The sequence below is a fragment of the Ixodes scapularis genome, unplaced genomic scaffold, assembly GCF_016920785.2.
Source record: "Ixodes scapularis isolate PalLabHiFi unplaced genomic scaffold, ASM1692078v2 PGA_scaffold8__174_contigs__length_109621045, whole genome shotgun sequence".
Classification (NCBI taxonomy): domain Eukaryota; kingdom Metazoa; phylum Arthropoda; class Arachnida; order Ixodida; family Ixodidae; genus Ixodes; species Ixodes scapularis.
In genome coordinates, this window is record NW_024609883.1 from 84,514,692 (window position 1) to 84,538,223 (window position 23,532).

At 50.4% G+C, this 23,532-nt stretch overlaps 1 protein-coding gene across 1 annotated transcript in view; it reads right to left on the bottom strand.

Moving 5' to 3' along the window:
* LOC8031391 overlaps positions 1-23,532 on the bottom strand; it is a 245,941-nt gene that overhangs the window by 68,999 nt on the left and 153,410 nt on the right. Inside the window, exons 24-26 of the mRNA XM_029981965.4 lie at positions 21,586-21,669; positions 17,789-18,013; positions 1,048-14,292 (exon numbers count right to left, since the gene is read on the bottom strand). Coding sequence (XP_029837825.3) covers positions 1,048-14,292; positions 17,789-18,013; positions 21,586-21,669 — 13,554 coding nt within the window. The remainder of the gene's footprint in view (positions 1-1,047; positions 14,293-17,788; positions 18,014-21,585; positions 21,670-23,532) is intronic.

Consider the following 23,532-nt stretch of genomic DNA (forward strand, 5'->3'; position numbering starts at 1 on the left):
GATGCCCCGTCCTGCAGCCTCGTACAGGTCGACGTCTACCCTCTCCTCAGAGTCGAACACCGTCCCCAAGATCGGATTGAGAAGACCGGTGGACATCGCTTCCGACAGCGACAGCATCTCCCCGCTGTGTGGGACTTTGATCGTCAAAACGTCAGGTTCAATCATCCCTTCCTTGATCGCGTCCTTCACGGTGAGCTCGCGCTCCGAGACCGGATGCCTCAGTGTACCCGAGGCCGGACTGTACAAGCCGAGTTCGAGCGCGTTCTGGAGAGGCATGGGAGTGGCGGAGTCGACGACGAGGCCTCTCAAGAGAGCCTCGTCCGCCGTCAGCCTCGGAGGACCGCGATACGAACCATCGGCGTCGTCCACTAGTCCGAGCCGCACCGCCTCGAAATAAGGCACCACGCGCAAACCCTCCCGGTCCTTCACCATGAGCCTCTCTGCCTCAATGAGCCCCTCGTCGATCGCGTCCCAGAGACTAACGAGCTCTCCCGTTCTCGGGTCTGTGATCTGCTTCGTCGGGCACTTGCGCTTCTCCGCGACCAGGCCGCGGCAGATGGCCAGCTCCAGTGGAAGCGAGGCTGCGCCGCAGTCCCCGACGCTCACGACACCAAGCTCCACCGCACGGCTGAGCGGAATGTGCGCGTTGGTCTCCGGATCCACCACCAGCGTGGAGAACCCGTCGACCAAGCCGTGCTGCAGCGCTTGCAGAACGTTCAAGCGCTCGTCCGAATCTGGGTGGACGAAAATGCGCAGGTCTTTGTCGTACATGCCCCTCTCCACAGCGACGGGAAGGCTCAGCGAAGCGCGGTCGGGCACGAGGTAACCGCTACGGAATGCTTCCTCCAAGCTCATGGGGTGCCCCGTAAAAGGGTGCAAATAGCTGTCATCAGGTATGCTCGCGAGCTCCTCCCGTGCCTCCGTCAGTGGCACGAGCTCGTCCGACTCGCCGCAGTACACCAAAACCGAGGACGGATCTATCAGGCCGCAGCTAAGCGCCTCGTGCAAGCTCAAAGCGACCCGCAAGGTCGGGTGGTTGAAGGTTACCTTTTCCTCGTCATAGCCGAGCCCACGGATTGCCTGGGTTAGCGTAAGAGACTCCGATCTGCTGTGCACCACCGACTCGCGGACGATCCAGCAGAGCACGAAGGCGTCGAAGAACGAGATGCGTTGCCTCGTTTCGGGGTGAGTCATCTGTCCAGTCTCGCGGTCCACGATGTTCCGCGAGATAGCCGTCTTCAAGTCCACCATCTCCTTGGCCTTGTAGTCCTTGACCTTGACGTCTGACAAGTCCACAAACTTCTGCGCCACAAAATCCGAGAAGGAGATGGGCTTTCCGGTCCTGGGGTTGGTGAAGCTCTTCTTGTCTGGGTTGTAAAAGCCTTCCCTGACCGCGTAGTCCAGGGTGAAGTCCGGGACGATCCGACCGATGTCCATGAGGACGAGCTCATTCATGCTTCGCACCATGACAATGCTGTCTTCGGTTACCTGGCGGGTCTCCAGAGCATCTTCCAGCCGCATCGTTCGTCCGGAGCTCGGGATGAACACTGTGAAGTTCTTGGGCGCGAGCACATCCCCACGGAGCAAGTTCCGTACAGACAGCTGGTCGCCGACGACAATCTCCGCTTCGTAGTCCCTCCTGAACTCCGTGAACGTCTGCTTCACGACCACCTCGGTGCTGCTGAAGCTGGACATCTCCTTGGTGGGAACCCACTCTCCCGTGGTGGTCAACTTCACCTCGTGTTCTGAAACGCTGCTGAACGGAGCAACCTGCTGCTGTTCCGGACTTTCAAAGACGTTAGTCTTGACCGCCGTCTGCACCGTCTGCCGCGAAGTGGACGGTGTAGTTTCTTTTCCGGGCGACGTTGACGCACGGCCTGGCCTCGTTGGAGTCGACGTCGGTGCTCCTCTGGAAGGCATGTCCTTTGTGGGAGACTTGCTTGGACTTCCTCTAGTGGGCGTCTCCTTGGAAGATTTCAAAGGAACTTCCTTTGTTGGCGCCTTGTCAGTTGGCCTTGTTGGACCCTCCTTAGTCAACACCTTTTCTGTTGGCTTCACTGGTGCTTCTTTGGTGGGTGACTTGGGAACTTTTGATGGTACCTCTTTAGTGGGAGCCTTGGTTGGTGCTTCTTTTGTTGGTGATTTCTCCCTTGTGTCCTTCCCAGGTGAGGGAGTTGTTCGTGGTGGTCTTGTCGGTGGGCCTGGCTCTTTGACCTCTCGACTTGGCGATCTCTCGAGTGGTGCTTTAGCCTTCGCTGGTTGCCCATCTTCGGAAGCTTTAGGAGTTTCGCCTGGTGCTTTCTTCCCTGGCACTGGCTTATCTTCCTTCTTTGGAGACTCACTTCGTGGAATCTTTCCAGGTGAACCGGGTCCAAAATCTTTACCAGTGTCGGCTGGAAGCTCCTTCGATGGGGACGTCTTGACTGGCGGCTGCCTACCTTCGGAGGTTCTAGGAGTCTCATCCGGTGCTTTCTTTCCTGGTGCCAGCTTATCTTCCTTGCTTGGAGAAACACCTCTTGGAGTCTTTCCAGGTGAACCAGGTTTAAAGTATTCGCCGGCATCAGCTGACGGCTCTTTTGATGGGGACGTCTTCACCGGTGACTGCACATCTTTGGGGGTTCTAGGGGTCTCATCCGGAGCTTTCTCCCCTGGTATGGGCTTATCTTCTTTCCTTGGAGACTCACCTCGAGGAGTCTTTATGGGAGAGCCGGGCTTAAAATCTTTACCAGTTTCGGCTGGCAATTCTTTCGATGGGGATGCCTTGGCTGGTGCCCCCTTTGTAGGTGCTTCCTGCGTCGCCTTCGGCAAAGCCTCCCCTGTGGAAATCTCTTTCGTGGGTGACTGTTCCCTCGGGCTACCCTTCTTAGGAGAGGTGACCTTGGGAGGTGATGGTGACCTTCCTTTCGTAGCCTTTTGAGGCTTGTCTACGGGTGACCTCGCGGGAGGTATACGTCTCAACCTCTCCGTTCCTTTTAAGGTAGCCAAAAGCGGCGCTTCGATAGCCACCAAAAGCCCTGCCCTGATGGCATCCTTGATTGACACAGGCTCCTGGCCTTCTCGCCTCAGTTTCCCAGTCTTTGTGTCGATGTGGCCAGACTCGATCGCTTCTTCAGTGGTCATGATGACCCCCTCGCTCATGTCATAGATGACGGCATTCAGATCGAGATAGCCACGCTCTAGCAACTGTTCGAACGTTAAAGGTTGGCTGACGTTGGGAACCCTGAACAAGAAAATTACCTCATCATAGTACAACTCAAACACCTGGATGATGGTGTACTTGCCAGGCTGGGCCGGTTCAACCCTGTCTTGCTCCAAGAGCCCCTCCAAAATCGCTTCACTGATTGGCATAGTCATGCCCCGCACGACATCTGTGTAGACGCCACGCTGGAAGTCTACTAGCCCTCGCCTCACGGCGTCCGAGAACGTCGGCCTTTCGCTACCCTCGGAAGTCTCCACTTCGGCTACCCCCAACTCCTTGGCCCTCTCAAAAGATATAACCTCACCGGTGTCGACATTCTTAACCTGGTTTGGACCCAGCATCACGTAGCCGGGTTTGAGGATCACGGTTGTCTGTCGCGTCAGTGTAGTGTAATGCGAGGTTACCATAGTTCGGGTTGTGTCTTGGAACTGGGTGTCTACTCTTGTCTGGGGAACCACCCTGGATTTGTCGAAGGGAGAAAGCTGCAACAGACCAGAGTCCATGGCATCTATGACTGGAATCTCTTCTCCCGTTCGCGGGTGCTTAAGTGTCTGCTTTTTCTCGTCAACGAGGTTACGGTCAAGGGCCTCGCAAACATGAAGGCTGTCGGGATCAGGGTTGGACGGGATTGGCAACAGCAGACCATCCTTGATGGCCTGTTGGATGGGCATCCTTTTTTTAGTCACAGGGTGAGTAAACGTCTTTGCTTTAGTGTCAATAAAGCCGTGTTGCAGCGCCACGGGGAATGTGAGTGCGAGCATCGGTATCAGCTTGTCCGACCTGGAAGCCTTAGGCTGCTCAAAGACCTTGTGCTTCTGGACCGCATCCACGAGGGTCATCGAACCAGAAGGCGTCCTGAGCATGCCGGATTCCTCGTCGATGACACCGGATGCCACTGCCTCCTCGAGGGTCAGGGTCGACCTCTTGGTCGGACCGGGAACCCTGGAGAGGGGGTTCACAATGTCACAAAGGATGGCCTCCTGGAGAGTCAGGCAGGAACCGGTCTCCGGGTGAACGATACGCTGCGTGTCTGGATTCACGATGCCTTGAGAGACAAGCTCGGGCAGGGAGAGGCATCGTCCAATCGGCACCAGGACCCGGCCCGTGTTGGTATCAAGGAGACCCTGAGACACCGCCTCCGTAATGGAGACCTTGTCGCCCTGCCTGGGCTCCAGGACACCACCCTTGGTGCCGTCGACCAGCTTCAGTTTGATGGCCTCATCGAGCCCTACGCGTCTACCCTTCGAGTCTTTCAGGGAGTCTACGTCTTTGAGAATGTCCATGGCAGCCTTGTCAATGATGCCCTCTTTCTCCGCATCTTTTGGGGTGAGTGCCCGCCTTCTGACCTTCTGCAGGATCACAACCTCTCTCTCAGGAGACTGCAGGGTAGTCGCTCTGCCCAGAGTGACTTCGAACTTGGGCTCAGCGTAGCTTGCCTGCAAGGGTCTGGTGGGTGAAACCCTCCTCTTCTCTTCCCTCACCTGCTCAGACACTTCACCCTTGGGCTTTGTCATGAACTCCTGGTAGGCCAGCGTAGTGCCCTTGTCTGGATCCTGCAAGCAAGTCTCCAAAGTCGTGACAACGCCGGTCACGTCACCCTTCTCCAGCTTCTCGACCGCTTCTTTGTCCAGAAGGCCTCTCTGGAGTGCTTCATCTAGGGTGATGTTCTCTCCCGTTACGGGATCTGTAACCATGACTGTCGTGGTCGTATGGACAGTCTGTTCCGTTGTCTTAGACTGCTCTTCCAGTTGTTTGGCCGTCTCGGCATCAATGAGCCCAAGTGACACCGCTTCTTCCAGTGGCACTTCCCGGCCAGTCTCGGCGTCGCGGATGTGCAGGGTTGCCGTTCGAATTATCTTGGTGGTTTCTTTGGTTGCTCGAATGGGCTCAGTGCCAACTGCAGTTGCGTGCGTGACTTCGTCTCGAGCAGACCTCAAGCCCCGCACAGCTTCGGCTGCCTTCAAACCCACGATCATGGGAGAAGCCGCAATGGCAAGAAGACCCAATTTGACCGCCTCTCCGAGCTTGAAGGTATGGCCAGTCTTTTCGTCTTTGTAAGTGCCAGTACCTTTGTCTATGATTCCCTTCTCAACTGCTTCACTGTACCGCATTTCCTTCTTTGTCTCCTCGTCCCGGAAAACAAACTCACTGTCATCCACAACACCTGTCTGAAGGGCAGACACCAGGTCCATTGTAGTTCCTGAACCCTTGTCGACAACAGTCAGCGACTCATTGTCAAATGTCACCTCGGAAGCAATCTCAGAAAATTTGGGAAAGTCCTGCTTGGGAATTTCCTTGGGCATTGCTTCTGAGCCTTCTTTGACCTCTACGACATCTGGTTGACCGCTGACTTTTGTCACATGGATTGACCTGGGCCTTGCCTGCTCGGGAGTCCAGTAGTCCATGCGCTCGAGCAAAATGATGACTTTTCGCCTGATGGCTTCTTCCATTGTCAGCGTCTCCTTATTCTTGGTATCGTGGTAGTGGCCCGTCGAGTCGAGAATGTTCTTTTCCAAAGCCCGTATCAGGGAAAGGGTTCGTTTCGAGCCCGGTTCATGAACCGTCGCCGAATTGGGATTCACAATCTGCATCTTCAGAGTCTCTTCCAAGGAAACGAGCCTGTCGGTACCGGGGATCAGGAAGAGACCCTCCTTGGCATCAAACAGCTTTTGTTCGATTGCCTCCTTGAGATACCAACCGTCTGGCGGTATTTCAAGCACCTGTGTCTCTCGCGTAAACTTTGTTATCGTAGTACCGCCGCGCTCAATCACCCTCGTTGTAACCGTTCTGCCCGCCTCTGTAACGGTTTCGGTGTCAGGTGACACTCGCCTGGGAGGGCTGGGAGCTCTAGCCTTAGGACGGGTGGGAGACTTTGGTTTGCCATCGGGCTCGTCCCTTCCTTTCTTAGGGGACCCTTTCTCGGGTGAGGGAGCTCTGCCTTGAGAGTCCGTCATTTGAGTGGTGTAAACGATGGTGGAAACCTTGGTTTCCTCAAACCTGGGAGGGGAGCCTCGCTCTGGGGAGCGTTGACCGGTGTCTGGCCTATGACCTTTGTCAAAGTCCTTTGTTGGTGATGGTGCCTTGTCCTTTGCAAAAGGAAGCACTTTCTCCTTTGTAGGCTCCTTGCTAGGTGAAGGCGTTCTGACATTAGAACGAGTGCCACTCGGAGAACCTGCTTTCGGGGTTTTCTCATCTGAAGGTTTCTTGACCTCGTGCTCCTTGGTTGGCGAGGAAATCCTTTGCGGAATTTCCTTCGAAGGAGAAGGTTCCTTCTTGACCGGAGACTCTCTAACTGGTTCTTTGTCTCTCTGAATGCCATCTGTGGTCTCTCTAGGAAGTTTCTCGAGATCAGAGGGACGCCTATCGGTGGGAAGCCCCTTACTCGGCGATGGCGTGCGCCGGGTACTGACCCTGGTAGGAGAGGGCTCCCTATCGCTTTCATCCTTTGGAAGGAGACTTGCAGATTTCTCTTTGGGAACATCCCTGGTGGGAGACTGGTCTCCTCTTGAAGGATGTTCCTTTGTGGGTGAGGCCTTCCCACCTGGTTGGTCCCTGGCTGAAGGCACCTTTTCCTCCAGAAAAGCCTTTGTTGGGGAATGTTCACGAGCCTTCCCAATCTCTTTGCTGGGGGATGTTCTCCCACGAAGATCTTGGGGTCTGTCCTTTGTATGGGATGGAACCGCCTCTTTCATTGGAGATTTCCCTCTCTCCAGAGGCAGGCCCTTCACACTAGGAAGTTTTTCCTGCTCTGGAGGAGAAGGCACCTTATCTTTTGGAGCACCCTTTGGCGGGGAAGGCTCCTTGCCGCTAGGATGCTCTTTAGTTGGCGAAGGTTTTTCTTTGTCAGGAACAGGCTCCCTGTCCTTTGGAATGCCCTGCCTATCCAAAACCGACTTTCTCTCTGGACTTTTCTCAGGTGATGGTTGCCTATCTTTTCTAGCACCCATTTCAGGGCTACGTTCCGTGTCCTTTGTTGGAGACTTAGGAAAACCTTCCGGCGAGTGTAGTTCCTTGTCTGTAGAAGACTCCTTTGAGGGCAGTCTACTATAAGGCAGTTCTCCAGAGGGAGCCCTGTACTCTTCCAGGGGTGGCGACGTTCCTCGTTTTCTGGTCACCTTTACTGTGAAATAAGATATGGGTTCCTCAGCTCCGGGTGTTGGTTCTTTGGCGAGAGGTTCCTGGCTTTCTGATGGCAATGGCTCCAACACTTTTGGAAGATCTGTGCTTTCTGGGACAGATGACACCCTCTTTGGTGGCGCCGGAGCCTTGCCCTTGGGGCGTTCTTTGGTAGGCGATGTTGCCCTGTGCTTAGGTGGCACTGTGTCCCCAGAAGGACGAGTGTCTTTAGTAGGACTTGGTTGTCCTGCCTTGAAGTCATCCTTTGGAATATCTCTTGTTGGAAGCAGTTCTGTCTCTGTAAAGTCTTTCAGTTTTGTTGTTTCCTTGCCTTCTGAAAAATCCTTCACCGGTGACGGTTCTCTGTCTTTTGTTGGAGCAGGTTTTCTTTCTCTTGGTAGGTCCTTGGTTGGTGAGGGCTCCCTTCCCTTCTTCCGCTCCCTATCCTTAAGGTCTTCTTTTGACAAAGTTGGCCCTTCTCTTTGTGAAAGCTCCTTGGTTGGTGAAGGTTCCCTCCCTTTCTTGGGTTCCTTGTCCATGACATCCCTTGTCAGGGTGGGGCCTTTTGCAAGTGGAAGGTCCTTGGCTGGTGAAGGCTCCCTTTCTTTTTTGGGTGCTTTGTCCTTGACATCTTTGATCAGTACAGGTTCTTTCCCAAGTGGAAGGTCCTTGGTTGGTGAAGGCTCCCTTTCTTTTTTGGGTGCTTTGTCCTTGACATCTTTGATCAGTACAGGTTCTTTCCCAAGTGGAAGATCCTTGGTTGGTGAAGGTTCCCTTTCTTTTTTAGGTTCTTTTTCCCTATCACCTTTTGATGGTGTAGGCTCTTTCCCCAGTGGAAGGTCCTTGGTTGGTGAAGGTTCCCTCCCTTTCTTGGGTTCCTTGTCCTTGACATCTTTTGTCGGTGTGGGTTCTTTTCTAAATGAAAGCTCCTTAGTTGGTGAAGGTTCCCTCCCCTTCTTTGGTTCCTTGTCTTTAACACCTTTAGTCAGTGAGGGCTCTTTCCCTAGTGGAAGCTCCTTGGTTGGTGATGGTTCCCTTCCTTTTTTAGAGTCTTTGTTGTCATCTTTTGTTGGTGTAGGTTCCTCCCCCAGCGGAAGGTCCTTGGTTGACGAAGGTTCCCTCCCTTTCTTGGGTTCCTTGTCCCTGACATCCTTAGCCAGTGAGGGTTCTTTCCCTAGTGGAAGCTGCTTGGTTGGTGAAGATTCCATTCCTTTTTTAGAGTCTTTGTCAGTGTCATTTCTTGTTGGTGTAGGTTCTTTCCCCAGTGGAAGGTCTTTGTTTGGTGAAGGTTCCCTCCCTTTCTTGGGTTCCTTGTCCTTGACATCTTTAGTCAGGGGAGGTTCTTTCCCTAGTGGAAGCTCATTAGGTGAAGGTTCTCCCCCTTTCTTGGGTTCCTTGTCCTTGACATCTTTAGTCAGGGGGGGTTCTTTCCCTAGTAGAAGCTCCTTAGTTGGTGAAGGTTCCCTACCTTTTTTTGAGACTTTGTCCCTTACATCTCTTGTTGACGTAGGTTCTTTCCCCAGCGGAAGGTCCTTGGTTGGTGAAGGTTCCCTCCCTTTCTTGGGTTCCTTGTCCTTCAGATCTTTTGTCAGTGTGGGTTCTTTTCCAAATGAGAGCTCTTTTGTTGGTGAAGGTTCCCTTTTCTTTGAGTCTTTGTCCTTGACATCTTTCGTTGGTGTTTGGTCTTTCACCAATGGAAGGTCCTTGGTTGGTGAATGTTCCCTCCCTTTCTTGGGTTCCTTGTCCTTGATGTCTTTTGTTGGTGTACGCTCTTTTTCCAGAGGAATGTCCTTGGTTGGCGAAGGTTCCCTTTCTTTTTTAGGCTCCTTGCCTTTGACATCTTTTGTCAGGGGAAGGTCCTTCATTGGGGAGGAATCTCTGCCCCTTGGAAATACTTCACCTTTTGTTGATGTTGGTTCCTTTCCACTTGGAAGGACCTTGCTTGGGTGGGACTCCCTCCCCTTTTCAGGTGCTTTGTCCTTGTCATCTTTGGTTGGTGACCATTCTCTTTCCTTTGGAAGGTCCTTTACTGGAGATGGCTCTCTTCCTTTCGGATAACCTTCGAGGCCTCCTCTCGTTGGTGTGGATTCTTTTCCCAGAGGGATGTCCTTTGTTGGTGAAGGCTCTCTTCCTTTCTTGGGCTCTTTGTCTTTGAAATCTTTCAGAGTTGTGGGTTCTTTTCCATCCAGCATTTCCTTAGTAGGAGATGGTTCTCTGCCCTTGGATGGTTGCTTTCCCTTGACATCCTTTGTGGGAAGATCTTTTCCTATTGGCAGGTCCTTTGTTGGAGAGCCTTCCCTGCCACTTTTGGGCACTTGTCTAGCAGACTCAGGAGGTGACACCTCTTCCACACGAGTTGTGATGGTATGGTAAGACACAGTCTCATGGGGTTCTCTTCCACGGAGAACGTCTCTTGTTGGCGATGAGGTTTGTTTCTTCTGTGCCGGTAATGGATACCCTTCAGCCCCGTCTTGAGGTACTTTTGTATGAAGGCCTTTGTGGGTCACATCTGAGCTGTACACAGTGTGGTATGATGAGGACTCCGTTGGGAAGGGCTTTCTGTCTTTTGGAGACTCTTTGGGGTGTTCCCTGGTGGTAGTTTGGTCATCCCTTGAAGGCAAAGGTACTTGTCCTTTGGGTAGCCACGATGGAGTATGATCACTGGGGGCTTGCTGGAATGGTTCCTTATCTGTGATCTCTTCTTCAGTTAAGCGAGTTGTTACAGTTCGGTAAGACACCATTCTCGTAGTAAGAACTTCCTCTTCTCCGGGAGCTCTTTTGAAAGGCTCTGGCGTTCTATCTTTCTGGACTTGGTCAGGTGCAGTGGGCTCCTTCCTTGGAAATTCCTTTGTAGGAGACTGGGTTCGGTGTTCAGGTACTGTCCTTGTTGGTGAGGTGGAGAACATCTCTTCCGGGGTACCCTCCGGAGTGTCGAATGTCTTGGTACTCACAGTGCGATAGGACACAAATGTCCCTGTCAAAGGCTCTCTTTCATCTGGAACCCCCTTTGTGGGTGAGGGCATCCTTTCCATGGGAGCTCCCTTTGTCGCAGATAGTGGTGCACGATCGCCGGGAGCTTCCTTGGAAGGTTCTTTTGTGGGAGAGGGTGTCCTTTCCTTTTTGCTTCTTGTTGGCGAAGTTGGTGTCTGCTCAGCAGGAGCTTCTTTCATTCCCTTTGGTGCCTGTTCTTCACGAGTCACATGCGTTGTGACAGTATGGTAAGACACAGTCTCCGCCATGAGAGGCTCTTTCCCAGCAGGAACACCTTTTGAAGGAGAGGGTGTTTTTTCCTTGGGAGAACCTCTCGTAGGCGAGACAGGCGACTTGTCCTTTGGAGTTCCTTTGGAAACATCTTTTGTCAACGATCCACTTCGGTCCTTGGGAGCTACTCTTGTTGGAGACGTTGGCGCGTGTCCTCTGGGACTTTCCTTGCCATATCCTGGAGCTGTCTCTTTTCCTGTCGTCTCAGTTGAGTAAGTGTGGTAAGTCACATACTCGGTAGTGGAGGGCTGCTTTTCTTTTGGAAAGTCCTTGGTCGGCGAGGGTCTCCGCTCCCTGGGCTGGCCCTTTGCTGACAACGGTGGCTCTTGGTCTCTGGGAGCTTTCTCCTGCAGCTCCGAGGAAACTTCTCTTTCAGTAACATCTGTCGTGATTGTGCGATAGGTCACATACTCAGTTGTGATGCCCTCTTTCAAAGGTGAAGGCATATGCTCTCCAGGAGGAAGCTTGCCAGAGCTTGGTGACATACCCTTGGGGCTCTCTCTGGGATGACTTGCTGGTCGTAAGGGTTCTCTCTCCTGGGGAAGTCTCGATGTTGGCGATGGCTCCTTGCCCTTCGGGGTACCTTTCATCGCCGATGCTTCACCGGTATCTTCCGGCATTGCACCTTCCAGAGTAATGTGTTTAGTCACAGTATGGTAGGACACAGTCTCTGTTGTGAAGGGTCCTCCCGGGACATCCTTCAATGGCGAAGGCCACGCTTCCTTGGGAGCACCCTTTGTTGGTGAACTTTGGGATCTATCTTTTGGAGCCTGCTTACCAGACCAAGGCATGTCTTTCTCAACTCCCTCCGATTTGACAGTGAAGTAAGGGGTTGGTCCCTCAGAAGGTTGCTCTGCATCGTGAGGGACTGTTCTTGGATGGGCCTGGTCTGCAGGATGACTTTTCTTTGGGAGAGGAGGTGCTATTTCTGATGCAGGCTTTGAAGGAGATGGCTCTTTACCCTGGTGCGTCACATCCGTAGTGACTGTGTAGTATGATGTGACCCGTTGGGTATGCACAAGGTCTCCGATCATGGGTTCAGTTTCTCCTGGCATTCTACCCTTGCCAGATGGCTTCATTGGTGAAGTTTCCCTTTCAGGTGAACCCTTGGGAAACCCTTTCTCTTTTGGCTGAGTGTCCTTAGGTGGCGACAGACTTCTTCCATCTTTGGGCTGCTTCCGGGGAACTTCCGACCTCGTGTCCCCAGATGGAGTCTTCGGTCGTGCGCCTTGATGGGACGGTGTTGTGTCGTCCAGCTCGCGCGCCCCGATACCCCAAGTGCGAGTCGTCACTTCTACGGTCTTCTTTGTGTCCTGCCTGACAGTAGGCTGCCCTAAAGGAGAGGAACCATTCACTCTCGGATAGGCCTCCTCGTAGGTGCGAATGGTGTAAGACGGCTCGCCTGGCTTCTTACCGGTCGTGCCCTCTGGACTTCTCCGTGGAGATTCCTCGGATGGCCTCTGTGGGGCCCTACCGGTGTCGAATTCGGGTGGAACCTCAGTCCAGATCTCAGTGCTTACCAGCGACTCGAGGGTCGCATCTGGCCCTACAGGCTCGGTGCCCGTGGGCCACGTAGGTTGCCTGCCATAGCTACGGCGCTGTTCCTCAAGCTCTCTGTCGTAGAGGAGGTTCACCTCTGTCCGTCTGATGGTCTCCGGCTCCACCGGCTTTTTGGGGGCAAACTCGCCCATGTCTGTCGGCCAGTCCGTGTCAACTCCAATCAGGCCGGTTCGAACGGCCTCTTCCAAAGTAGGATCGCGCGTCCCTGATCTTGTTGTCTGTCCAGTGGCATCTTGGGAAGTGATCTCGGCATCTGGGCCAGTACCATGAGAAGACACCGTCACATAGCGGGTGATGGTTTTGGTCACCGTGGCGGTACTCACCGTTATCCTCAGAAGCCCTCGCAAGAGAGCAGCACCTTCCGGCGTGATGATGCGTTTGGCAACCGCTTCCCTCAGCTGCAAGGGAAGCTTGGTCGTCTTGTCTCTGATCTGACCAGTCTTTGGGTCGATCAGACCCTTAAACACTGCGTCTGCGAGTGTCAATTCCTTGCCCATGTCATCTTTCATCCCGATCTTACGAATGAACATGTCATAGATCTGTGGCTGGAGGACTTTCTCCTGAACCAGCTTGTTGAAAGGAACAGTCTTCCCGGACTTAGCGTCTGTAAACTGGCCAGTCTTGGGGTTGAGAATGCCCCGTGAGACAGCAGTGTTGAAGCTGATGTTGTCGCCCGTGGCAGGATCGGTAAAGCCCTCAATGTCGAAGATCATCTTCTGACAAACCGAAGTGATCAAACCGAGATGAACTGCCTGAATCAGCGTGAGCACCTCACGAGTCCGCATGTTCACAAACCTACCTTCTGGAGTGATCACCCCCTTAGCGAGCGCTTCGGAGAGTGACAGAGTCTCCTGCGTCACAGGATGGATGATGCACTTCACGTTCGGATCAAGAAGACCGCAGTCTATCGCTTCGAGAAGGGACAGCCTCACGTTTGTGAACGGGTTCAATACCTGCCCATCCTCGTCTAGCAGTCCCTGCTCCTCCGCGTCTTTCAGAGTTAGCGACGGTGCAAGAACCTTCCGCTTGCGAGCCTCCGCAAGCGGAAGCTTCTCACGCGTCTTGGCATCCACATACTGCCCCTTTTTAGCATCCAAGAGGCCATCCTTGATGGCTGCCGGAAGCGTCACCACGACGCCCCGTTTTGTGTCTGCTACCTCCCGCGTGTCTGGGGACAGGATGCCCTTAAACAATGCTTCATCTATGCCATACGTACCGCCCGAATAGTTATCAGTTAACTTCCCAGTCTTTTCATCTACCATGCCCGCATCTACTGCATATGTGAGCGACATACCGTCTTCCTTGTCTGCCGGCGGCTCTGAGTCCAACCACCCCTTCTCGAACGCCTCATCGATCGGCACGGGAGCCCCTGTCGTTGGATCGTTCACGAAACCCGTGACAAGGTTAAGCAACCCCCTCTCTGCCGCCTCTGCGAGCGTCAAGCGCGTCACCTTAATCAGCCCAAGCCTGATCAAGTACTCCACCCTCTCTCGCTTAAGGAGCTTAAGCCTGATAGCCTCTTCAATCGTGACGGGGCGTCCACCCTTGGGGCTCAGGAAAACCGCCCTCTGTGGGTCATACAGCCCTTTTCGAACCGCTTCGCGCAGTGTCAGCTCTTTGCCCGTTTTGGGGTCAAGGATGCCGCAGGGTTCCGCAAGTTCGTCGGCAAACCTTTGGTCGACCAGGCCGCGAGAAACCGCTTCGGGGACCTCGTAGACCTTCCCCGTGGTGATGTCAACAAACACCCAGCGTTCCACGATGAAGTAGCCCCTCCTGATGGCTTCGAGGAACGTCACCAGCTGCCCCGTCCGCGGGTCTCTGATTCCGGACTGCGCAGGTGCGGCCTCTTCGGCCGGTTTCTCGGTCTTCTTCGAGCTTCGAACTTCCGTGAACGTAGTGGTTGAGCTTATGGTTTTCTCCACGGATGGACCGGCCATGGTCGTTGGCGAGGTGACCTTGCTTCTTTTCGGGGAAGGAGATGCGTCAGCACCCCTGGCAGCCTCTGCGGGTCGCAGGTGGGGTTCGCCGGGGTGCTCTGGGTCTGCCCTGCGGTGGGGGCGCTTGGGGGGTGCAGTGCCTTCGTCCAGGTCGGTGGGCAACTCGATGTGGAACGTCTTGAGGGTGACCGGTGCGGCCCTGGTCAGGGTTACGGTGAACTGGGACACGGAAGGGGGAGGGAGGAGGGCAGAGCAACCGCAAGGAGGGCAGAGAGAGGAGGAAGAGAGACAGAGGAGAGAAAGAGAGAATGAGAAAAACCAGGAGAAACTAAAAAAAAAAAAGACAGTGCAGCCAAAACCAAGAAAAAAAACTCCCCAAAAAACAGCACACCGCCACAAAACCAAACAGCGAGACCACCCCCAAAAACTGAAGGAAATAAACCTATGCAACGGCGGCGAGAAAAAAAAGGAACAAAAGGAAAGAAACCAAAAAACAGCCACACCAAAAGAGAAAGCCTTGTTCTACGCTAACACCAAAGCACACAAGCTACTGCTCTGAACCAAACACAAACTTGGGCATGCAATAAAGCTAGACGCTCGCTCCTTCCACCGGCAAGAAACGCTGACACCAACAAACAAAAGCTAGGCACCAAGACACAAGACACCACCCAACGCCAACCCGCCAACACAACAAGGACCCAGCGAAACTCGAAAGGCATGCTAGAGCAAGAGCTGCCGCCCCTCCACCCCCCCTCCCCTTCGCCAGATCACCCGTTTGACCAAGCCGAGGCCATCACCTGCTTAGTCATTGTCGCATTTTCCTCAATTGTATCAGCCTAAATTTACCTAAATATGAAATCGAGAATAATATAATGCCAGTTGACGAGACGTTTTGGGTCAAAAACCGAAAATATTTTCACTATATTTAATTCACTCTAAAGAACTGCATTCATATATTCACTTATCTGACCAGTACAACTATGTAAATTAGCTGCTCAAACCAGCATAAAGTGTATCCGTGTTCAAATAAACCATCTGTTCCTGATAAGGTTTGGAATTGAGGAAAACATTGCAAGCCTTTGCATTTGCCTGCGAGAGCACGCCGTTCACAAAATACCAAGCGTTGCTCAAACAAAGGTGGCTGTAACCTCACCCACCATGTCTGATGACAACCATAAAACACAGCTTTTAGGAGTGTACAAAAATAAATAACGGAGTTTTATGTTTAGGCAAACAGCTGCATTCCCAAGAGGATCGTTTTCGACATCAAAGAAGCCATAAAGCCTAGATGAGCTGGTGAACATGAGTGTTGAGGGGCATAATTAAACTTCGAAGAAATGGCAGTTCCACAAAGCTAAGCTCTTCTACTATACTAGGCATTGCGCTCCATTGGCAAGGTATGTTTTGGAGAAATATGCAATGCTAAAATGCTTCATTTATCTGTTTGCAAGGAAGGCGAATAAAACAAAAATATAGAATTCCCTAAAAACCCGATAAACAAAACAAAAAAAATTAACAAAAAATTGGAGGCAACCTAGATCTGTAAAGTGCAGCATTTCGGGAGTGATTGTTTAAATTAATGTAGAAGATATTACACTGTTGTTTCGGGGAGTGATGAACATGGCATTTATTTCAACTGACGTCAACATGACCAGACGTCACACAGCATGGTCACGTGACCCAACGTTACGATGTCAAGTGATGATTTCACGTGGCACCAATTGGTGTACCCTTTATCAATAATTCAATTATTCCGCTATTTATATTTAGCAGGAAAAAACTTCCCGTGTGACCAATAATGTGTGATGCGGCCTGAATTGCTGTGTATTATACACCACTTCAATTTACCCCCTAAATTTAGCGGGAAAAGGCACGGACAAATGGACAAATATCTGGGAGTAGGGGTTTGCATTAAAAAGCATTGCACTTTTTAAAAAAAATTCCTGAGAAATCTAAGCATACACATAAATTTCTGCGCTAATGTAAGCCCCAAATATTTAGCAGCCGTACCCAGAGAAATATAGCTGATAGCACCTACCAACATTGGTATATGGCAAAAGCCATTATGTCACTTCATTGAGGCCTTTAATTTTACGTGCCTTCTGAAGAATCCTTAATGATTATCAGGCAATGTCTTCCAAAATCCAGCAAGCCTTGTGTTCAATGCAAAATGCAAGAGTCATCAATTGACCAAACAGCAGAACCCAATCATATATTGAGATGGAGTGTTGTGCTTGTAAAATAACATTAGGTATCCGCAGCCAGCTCTACCACCCAACATGACGGCTTCCTTTTCTCACATTCAGATTTTCTCAAATTTCTCTTTAGGCGACAACAGTAAGCCCATGATCAAACTTTCAGGTTGTCACAATTCCAACTTGATGCGTAAACAGCAGTCTACTTTCTCTGGATGCCTCTCAAAATTCGAAAGTGGGACGTTGCACAGAGCACACAAAGCCCATAGACGACAACGCAACAATGCCAACACCCAGACGCTACATGGATTAACATTTGTTGCACCCCGTTGCCCTCATAGTGAAAATAAAATTCAACCCAAACGCAAATGGGATCAATTAAAAGCTCAACAAGACGTAACCGCGGGTGAACCACACGGCCAAGCAAAAGCTAAGCATGCAACCCCAAAGCACACAGAAATTGTATGCCCTTTGCATTTCAGTATATAGGGCAGCGATTCTCAAACCGTGCTCTGCGGAGAGCCAGGGGTCTTCGAAAACATTCATGGGAGTCCGCGTACAGGAAAATAACTGCTCTAAAGAAAGCCCTCCTATGCCATCGCACAAGACCTCTGATGTGGAACGCATTGGGGGTCCCCAAACGGCCTCCAAGTGAGTCAGGGGTCTTTGACGGCTAAAGGTTTGAGAACCACCGATACGATCGAAACACTCTTTAATTTTTCAGCTTTAAGGCATGTTCACACATACACCATAGCGCTACCCCAGCACTATTAGCCAGTGCTGAAAATGGTGCTGACCTTGCTGACAAAGAACTGACTTTGCACTGTATTGGTAACAAAATGCCAATACAGCGCTAAGTCAGTGCTAAGTTGCGTTCAAGCCGGTGCCATTCCCAGGGTCGATTTAGTGCTGCGACATACACGCAAACTGGCTTTTGCATGAAATTTCATTGACCACAAAAAGCACAGTAGAGTTACAGAAAGCGGCCCAAAAATAAAACATCCCTTCCGTCCGCCCCCAAAAAATATCCACAGAAACAAAGGGGGCACGCGTGTCTGCGACGACGGGCCTAGGTGACCACGACACGTCTTGACGCGTCTCAACTATGGTGCCTGGAACGCGTCTGTGACCGGTGCGTTTACACCACGACCCAAAAAGTGTGTTTTTCTCGATTTCCACTAGACCACATCCCGGAAGCGTCGCGTTGTTGCAGGCCGCGATCCTGGCAGTGTCAAAGCAAACGCCTGTTCCACTGCAGGTCACCCCCCAGCTTGACAGTTTACGGACGCTACACCAGCCTGCAGTATCAGATTTCTTTTACGACGGTGACACCTGCTATTGCCCATACTTTTCACAACAGATCGACGAGATTGTGACGTCCGACAGCATAACGATCCAGCTTTTCTGACATCTTTTGTTGCCACTTCGAGACCACTTAAACATACCAGTCGGGAGATCTGTTCTAGACACCATGGTTTCAACGCAATGAAAGTGGGGGGAAGGGTGTAGGGGAGGCTCACCTTGGCGCGCGTCTCCTTGGCGAGCGACTCCCCCAGCCCCTCGAGCACACCGGCCAGGTCCCGAGCCAGGGCCAGGTAGTCCGCATTAAAGGCGTCCATCTCGGCCGACACTGCGTCGGCGCCCCCCGGGCCCACTTTGGGCCGTTTCTTGGCCACGCTGGCGTCCAGGCTCGGATGCTCCTCCTCGAGCCCGTCCGAGTAGCGCTTCAGCCGGAGGTCGTAGATCTGCCGGGTCGGGGGGTGGTTCGGGAGGGAGGGGGAAGGCCAGAGAGGACGCGAGCCCGCACAGGACGTGGTGGCGGTAGAGAGAGAGAGAGAGAAAAGAAAAAGAGAGAAAAGGAAGGTAGAAACGACCGGTTGGTTGGCCTTCTGCTCATTCGCTCCTTTTGTTGTTTTTTTGTTTTTCTTTTCTTTTTCCGCCCCTAGCTCCCGCCGTACACCTTCCCCCGAGCGCGGACATGGGTTCGCGCTCGGGGGAGGCGTGTCGGGGAGGGGGGTGTGGGGAGGGAAACCGTCTGGGAAGGAGTAGCCTTTCTCTTCACTCTGCGGTGGTCCCCCAATCGTCTTTTTCGTTTAGGCTACGAAGGAGGAGGTGGAGAGGAACGGTTGTGTTTGGGGGCGGGGGAGCGAGAGGACGGCAGGGGAGGAAGAGAGGGGGGGCTACCTCTCATCATGCGTAGCGGCGCAGGATGTTTCCGGGAAGGAGATGTCACCGCCCCCTTCAAAAAGCGGCGTCACTTTTTCTTTTTTTGCGTGTTTTCGCCGGGACTTGAAGGCAGCAGGTGGCGGCGGTTGGCAAGGGAGGGTTTCATCGGGCGCCGGCATTCGTTGCGTCGGAGTAGGATGCTCTCTCAGTCTCGTCGGGTTCGGGGGCAGGCTCTCGCCCTTTCGAGGGGTGCAGGCGGGTGGTCGAGAACAAAAGCGGTGGCACTTTCGGATGCGGGGGGCGCGAGGAGAGGCAGCGAGGAAAAAATAGCGCAGCGAGCAGCAGCGAGCCGGGAGACATACAGAGGGTCTAACAAGCACGGGTACCCGACCACTCTTGCTTCTTTACGAACGTGTGCCTAGTTTTCCGAATTCTCCAGAGAGCAAAGGGTTACTTCCGTGCTAGTCGTGCCGAAGCAGCATAGTGTGTTCCCGGTCTTTCTTCGTCGTACGTCTTGACGGTCTTCGTGGTCTTCGTGGGCTTGGTGGCCTTTGCTCTTACCGGTCTTCTGAGCACGCACAATGCACGGTCCGTCGCCAAATTGTTTTAGTCGTCGACGAATTTGAAGCGGCGGGTGTTTGACCTCCTTTTGCTCTCTTGTCTCGGGTCATTTCGTGTCATGTGGGTTCCCTTCAAAAGACCGACGTAACTCGCCTCATTTCTCTCTAGATTTGTGTATGTTTGTTCAACGTTCAAAGTCGCGTCTCGAGCTGTCGCAGGCTCGTCGCGTCTAGCAAGCAGGAGTTGCGGTGCAACGACGAAGCGTGGCGTCGGGAGGGGGGAAAGATACCACTCCCAAAACGTGCACTCCAAAGCGCGCGCACACACGCAAACACACAACACGGGATGTCTACTGCTACCACACAAGCAACACAAAAGAACCACTACCACGAGAACTAGGAAAAGAAATATTAAGAAGCGAGAACGATGAAAGCACGCACTTCCGGAATGTGCGGTACGAGAAGCAGGGCAGGAGGGCACGGAGACGGGAGCGGAGGGCGTCCGTCCCTTTGTCCGCCCGTCGAGAGAGGCTGGTTCTCCGACAAGCGGCGCCCGACGAGAGGCTACCTTTGCCTCCCGAAGTTCGTCTTTCGTCGGAGAACGACGTACACGAGACGGGAGGGTGCTAAAAGGTATGGGAGCAGTGGAAAGGCTACTAACAAAAATTGCGGCGACCCTTTACCCAAGTAGCATCCCAGCACAGCAGAGAGCATTTCTATGCGTCGCTAACTTAAACCATCACCAAAACAAAGAAGAAAAAAAAAAAAACACAGACATCCAGGAGAGTGGTACGGCACTTCTATTCGGGCGAAAGGTGTCAAAGAAGCCGAGGCAGCGAGGAAACAACAAAAACAAAAACACAGCAAATGCATTAGCAAGCTACCACCACAGGCAAGTTAAAACCGGGTTTGAGAGCCAAGGAAGCGGTTTTGTTGTTTAGGCGGTTATTTTTGTTCTCGGGTTGAGGGGGGCAGGGGTAAAGAGGGTTGTGTCTATTTATTTATTTTTGTAGTAATCTCTCGGTTTAGAGCAACTAGCTACACTCTAGAGGTAGGGCCGTCAGAGGTGTGAGGGTGTACACTCTTCTTCCTTAGGACTGTTTTCCCTCCCCTTCCCCAGCTCCCTTTTAGAAAGAAAGGATACTTTTTTCAGGGGAGTCATACAAGGGTACACAGACACTAGAGGGTCCAAAGAGGCAACAACTTTTCCATTGCTCAATTTCTTTGATAGTTCAAGGTCTGCAACTATTTTTAGAAAACAAAAAGGATTCTGATGAAAGGTGCATTTCAATTCGGTTTAAAGAAGTTTGAATAAAATAGTGTGGTGTCACTGACGGCATTTGCAGTCCTGGTTCAAACTGTGACACTACAGTATTTGATTTGGGCTTCTTTGAATCGAGTTTGAACAGATCCCTAATAGTGATTGCTATGTTGCTAAAAAGTATTTTCAGTAACAACTGCTACTTGTGATAAATCAGCATTGGGAAATTAACAGTTCATCAAGCTAAGCAGTTGTCTTTATGGAACAAGCAATGTTGCCTCAATGGCTGCACTGCTTGAAAAAAAAAGAAATAGATACAAAAAATTCTGTCTAGGTTGAAACAATGATCTCTCAGAACATGTACTAATCATCATCAATGTAAGGTACAAGAAAAACATCTATAACCTCCAACAGAAAAGAATGGAGAAATGTGTTGTAAGAAACACAAGCACAACGAGGCAGTGAAAGCCTTTGAAAATAGAAAAACACAGACACTCGGACAATGTATCTGAGGGCTATGTGCTACACCCATTCCCTCACCACAGACAAAGCTAACGCTATGCATGCATAGTCCGATAGCCACACATGGACGAAATGCCACATACAAAGGAAAGCATGCAATCAAGCAGCACAACCACCGTACCCTGTATGACACCTCACATGTCAAAAAAACCAGAACATCAGAGAAAGAAAACAAAAAGACTCCCATTGTAATCAGCTACATGCTTATTTAAGAGCCTATCGCATTCCACACCAGAAAAATTAAACGGTCTTTTGCCTTTTTCTTAAGAAAAAGACAGTTTTGTACCAAAGCAGTTAATCAACCCAGGCGGAATTATGCGTTTCCAAAACCTCGTTAGGCGTTGCTGTGCAACGTTAGAAATTAAAAACGTGATAAAAAAAAAAGAGCTGGAACGTTAAAATGTCAACACGTTAATAAAGTAAAAGAAGCCAGAAGAGATCTCAGGATAAATTTGTTTCAGGCCAGTACAGCCATGTTACAGGTGAGTGAAAAACATCAGGCATGCGCCATCCCGATACAGGTTTATGCGAATAAACAGCACATGTAGAGCCTTCCATAAATCGAGTCGCCGTAAAAAAACTTCCCACGACCCGATTGCTCTTATATGTTTTTGTGAATCTACCGCTCCGACTGGGGCAAACTTCCATAAAAAAATGTTAGCTTTCTATGCAACAGCATTGATAACCGAACAGTACTCTTAAATATATTCAGATCCAGACGGCGAAATAAAAGAGTAACAACAGTGCACGACGCAGAGTGAACAACGAGCAAAAAGTGACTGAGGCAGCACAGTGGTTTGGGACCAACCTTGGCTTCCCGGACGAACCTTCCTCCCAGCACGTTCACTTCCTCAATGGCAGGCTTCTTGCCACTGATCTCAGTGTACAAGCCCTGAGGCACAACATCTCTTTTAATACAACAACATCAATTCACTGCAATGCAACAAAAACAATACAAAAGACTGACAGTGTGGTGAAGCCAGCATTCGTCTAGAACTAGAGGTGTGCTAATATTAAAAACTTAGAATAATTTGTGAATACTGTATGCTATTAGATTCGATTTGCTTCAAGTCTTTTACTCTCCGAAGTATTCGAGTTTTCCCCAAATTTTCAAGGGATGATCCCGGAGGCAGTGCAATACTGAGCGAATCTGTGGCAAAGGTGAAACAGCACTGTCACATTCTAAAAATAAGAATATATTATCTTGGGTTCAAATAGGAGATGTATCAGATGTTTAAGCTAATAAGATGCAGATTATTTCAAATAAATAAAATAGTCGCTATTTTACTTCCCAGGTTACGTTGGTTTCACCAAACTCATCTTACCAGGGCCTTTGTCTTTTCATAAAAGGACTATGTGAAATGTCTCTCATGAACGAAATAAATCTGTTACTTTTCATATGTATGCTTTCCAGAAAATATTTCCAGCCATACTTCTGAAAGTATCATTTGAATTCAATTCGCAGCTAATCATATATCAATATTCATATTCGATGTACAATCAAACATTTGATATTCTCATACCTCTATCTAAAACACAACATTATTGGTTAGGCAGAACTAATGCATGGGAAGACAGACATTTATTGACAAAAAAATCTTGCAATTTGAGGTCAGAATTTTGTTTCCACTCTAGGCAGAACTCTCAAGAAGAAAAAGGCTTGACCACACTTGAAATGAACTCAGTTGCACCTATTCACTTTTAGACTCCTCAGGCAACAAAAAATGTTGGATATGAAAGGCTACAATTGAAGGACTTGGACTTTTGCATAAAGATTGCAAGCTTTCAAGGTTTTGCAAACCTTAAAACTACAATAAATTTTTGAGCCTTGCAAATATTAACAAAATGAATAATTGGGCGAGTTTGTATGTATTCATAACAAAACAGTGTACAGTACGTTTTCAATATGTAAATTCTATAAGATACCTCGTAAATTCTATGAGAATGTACTACTTCTTAAATACAATTTACAAGAAAAAGCCTCGTAAGCATTATGAGAATGTAAGTTTCTATGGAACAAGCAATGTTGCCTCAATGGCTGCACTGCTTGAAAAAACTTTAAATGCAAGTTGGACAAGCAATGCAAATTTGTGTACCAAGTACCTATGTGAAACATTGTAGACATAAAAAATTTTTTCATTTTCTATAGCTGCAAAACTTGCATACCATAGTTTGAACTTTCTAAATACTTGAGTTGACCAGCATTTTGACTAGATTATCCATCTTTGCAACCTTACTATTCATTACCTTGTTTGCTTTGGATTCACTACATGTAGGGGTATTCAACATCACCAGTTCTTTTCCTCCGATTGCTCGTCCATAAGTGAACATTGCCCATCAAAAGCTGGAAAGAGCTAAAACTACATTAACAAATTAACAGCTAAAATAATACTATGCAACTATCACAAGGATGGTGGCGGACATCGCTGTGCATAACCGGTGCAGTTTACAATTTCTTGCTTCAGAGGCTCACAGCACCATACAGGTATGCTCATGGCTAGCAAAACTACCACTTCCAAATCACCCAATAACATTTGAACACTTTTTTAAGGAATATGCTGTCAGTTAATTGTATCAAGGCTTGTTCAAGAATTTCCTGCAAGGGAAACACTGTTCTTGGCAAAAAAAAACCTTGGCAGTTAGGTACCAGGTTATGAACAGTTGCAAGGTCACGTTACCCAATCGTCAAATAACGAAAGTGCACGTGACTCGGGGCAGATGTTGCCATCACCTTTGAAACAATTCCTACTATAGG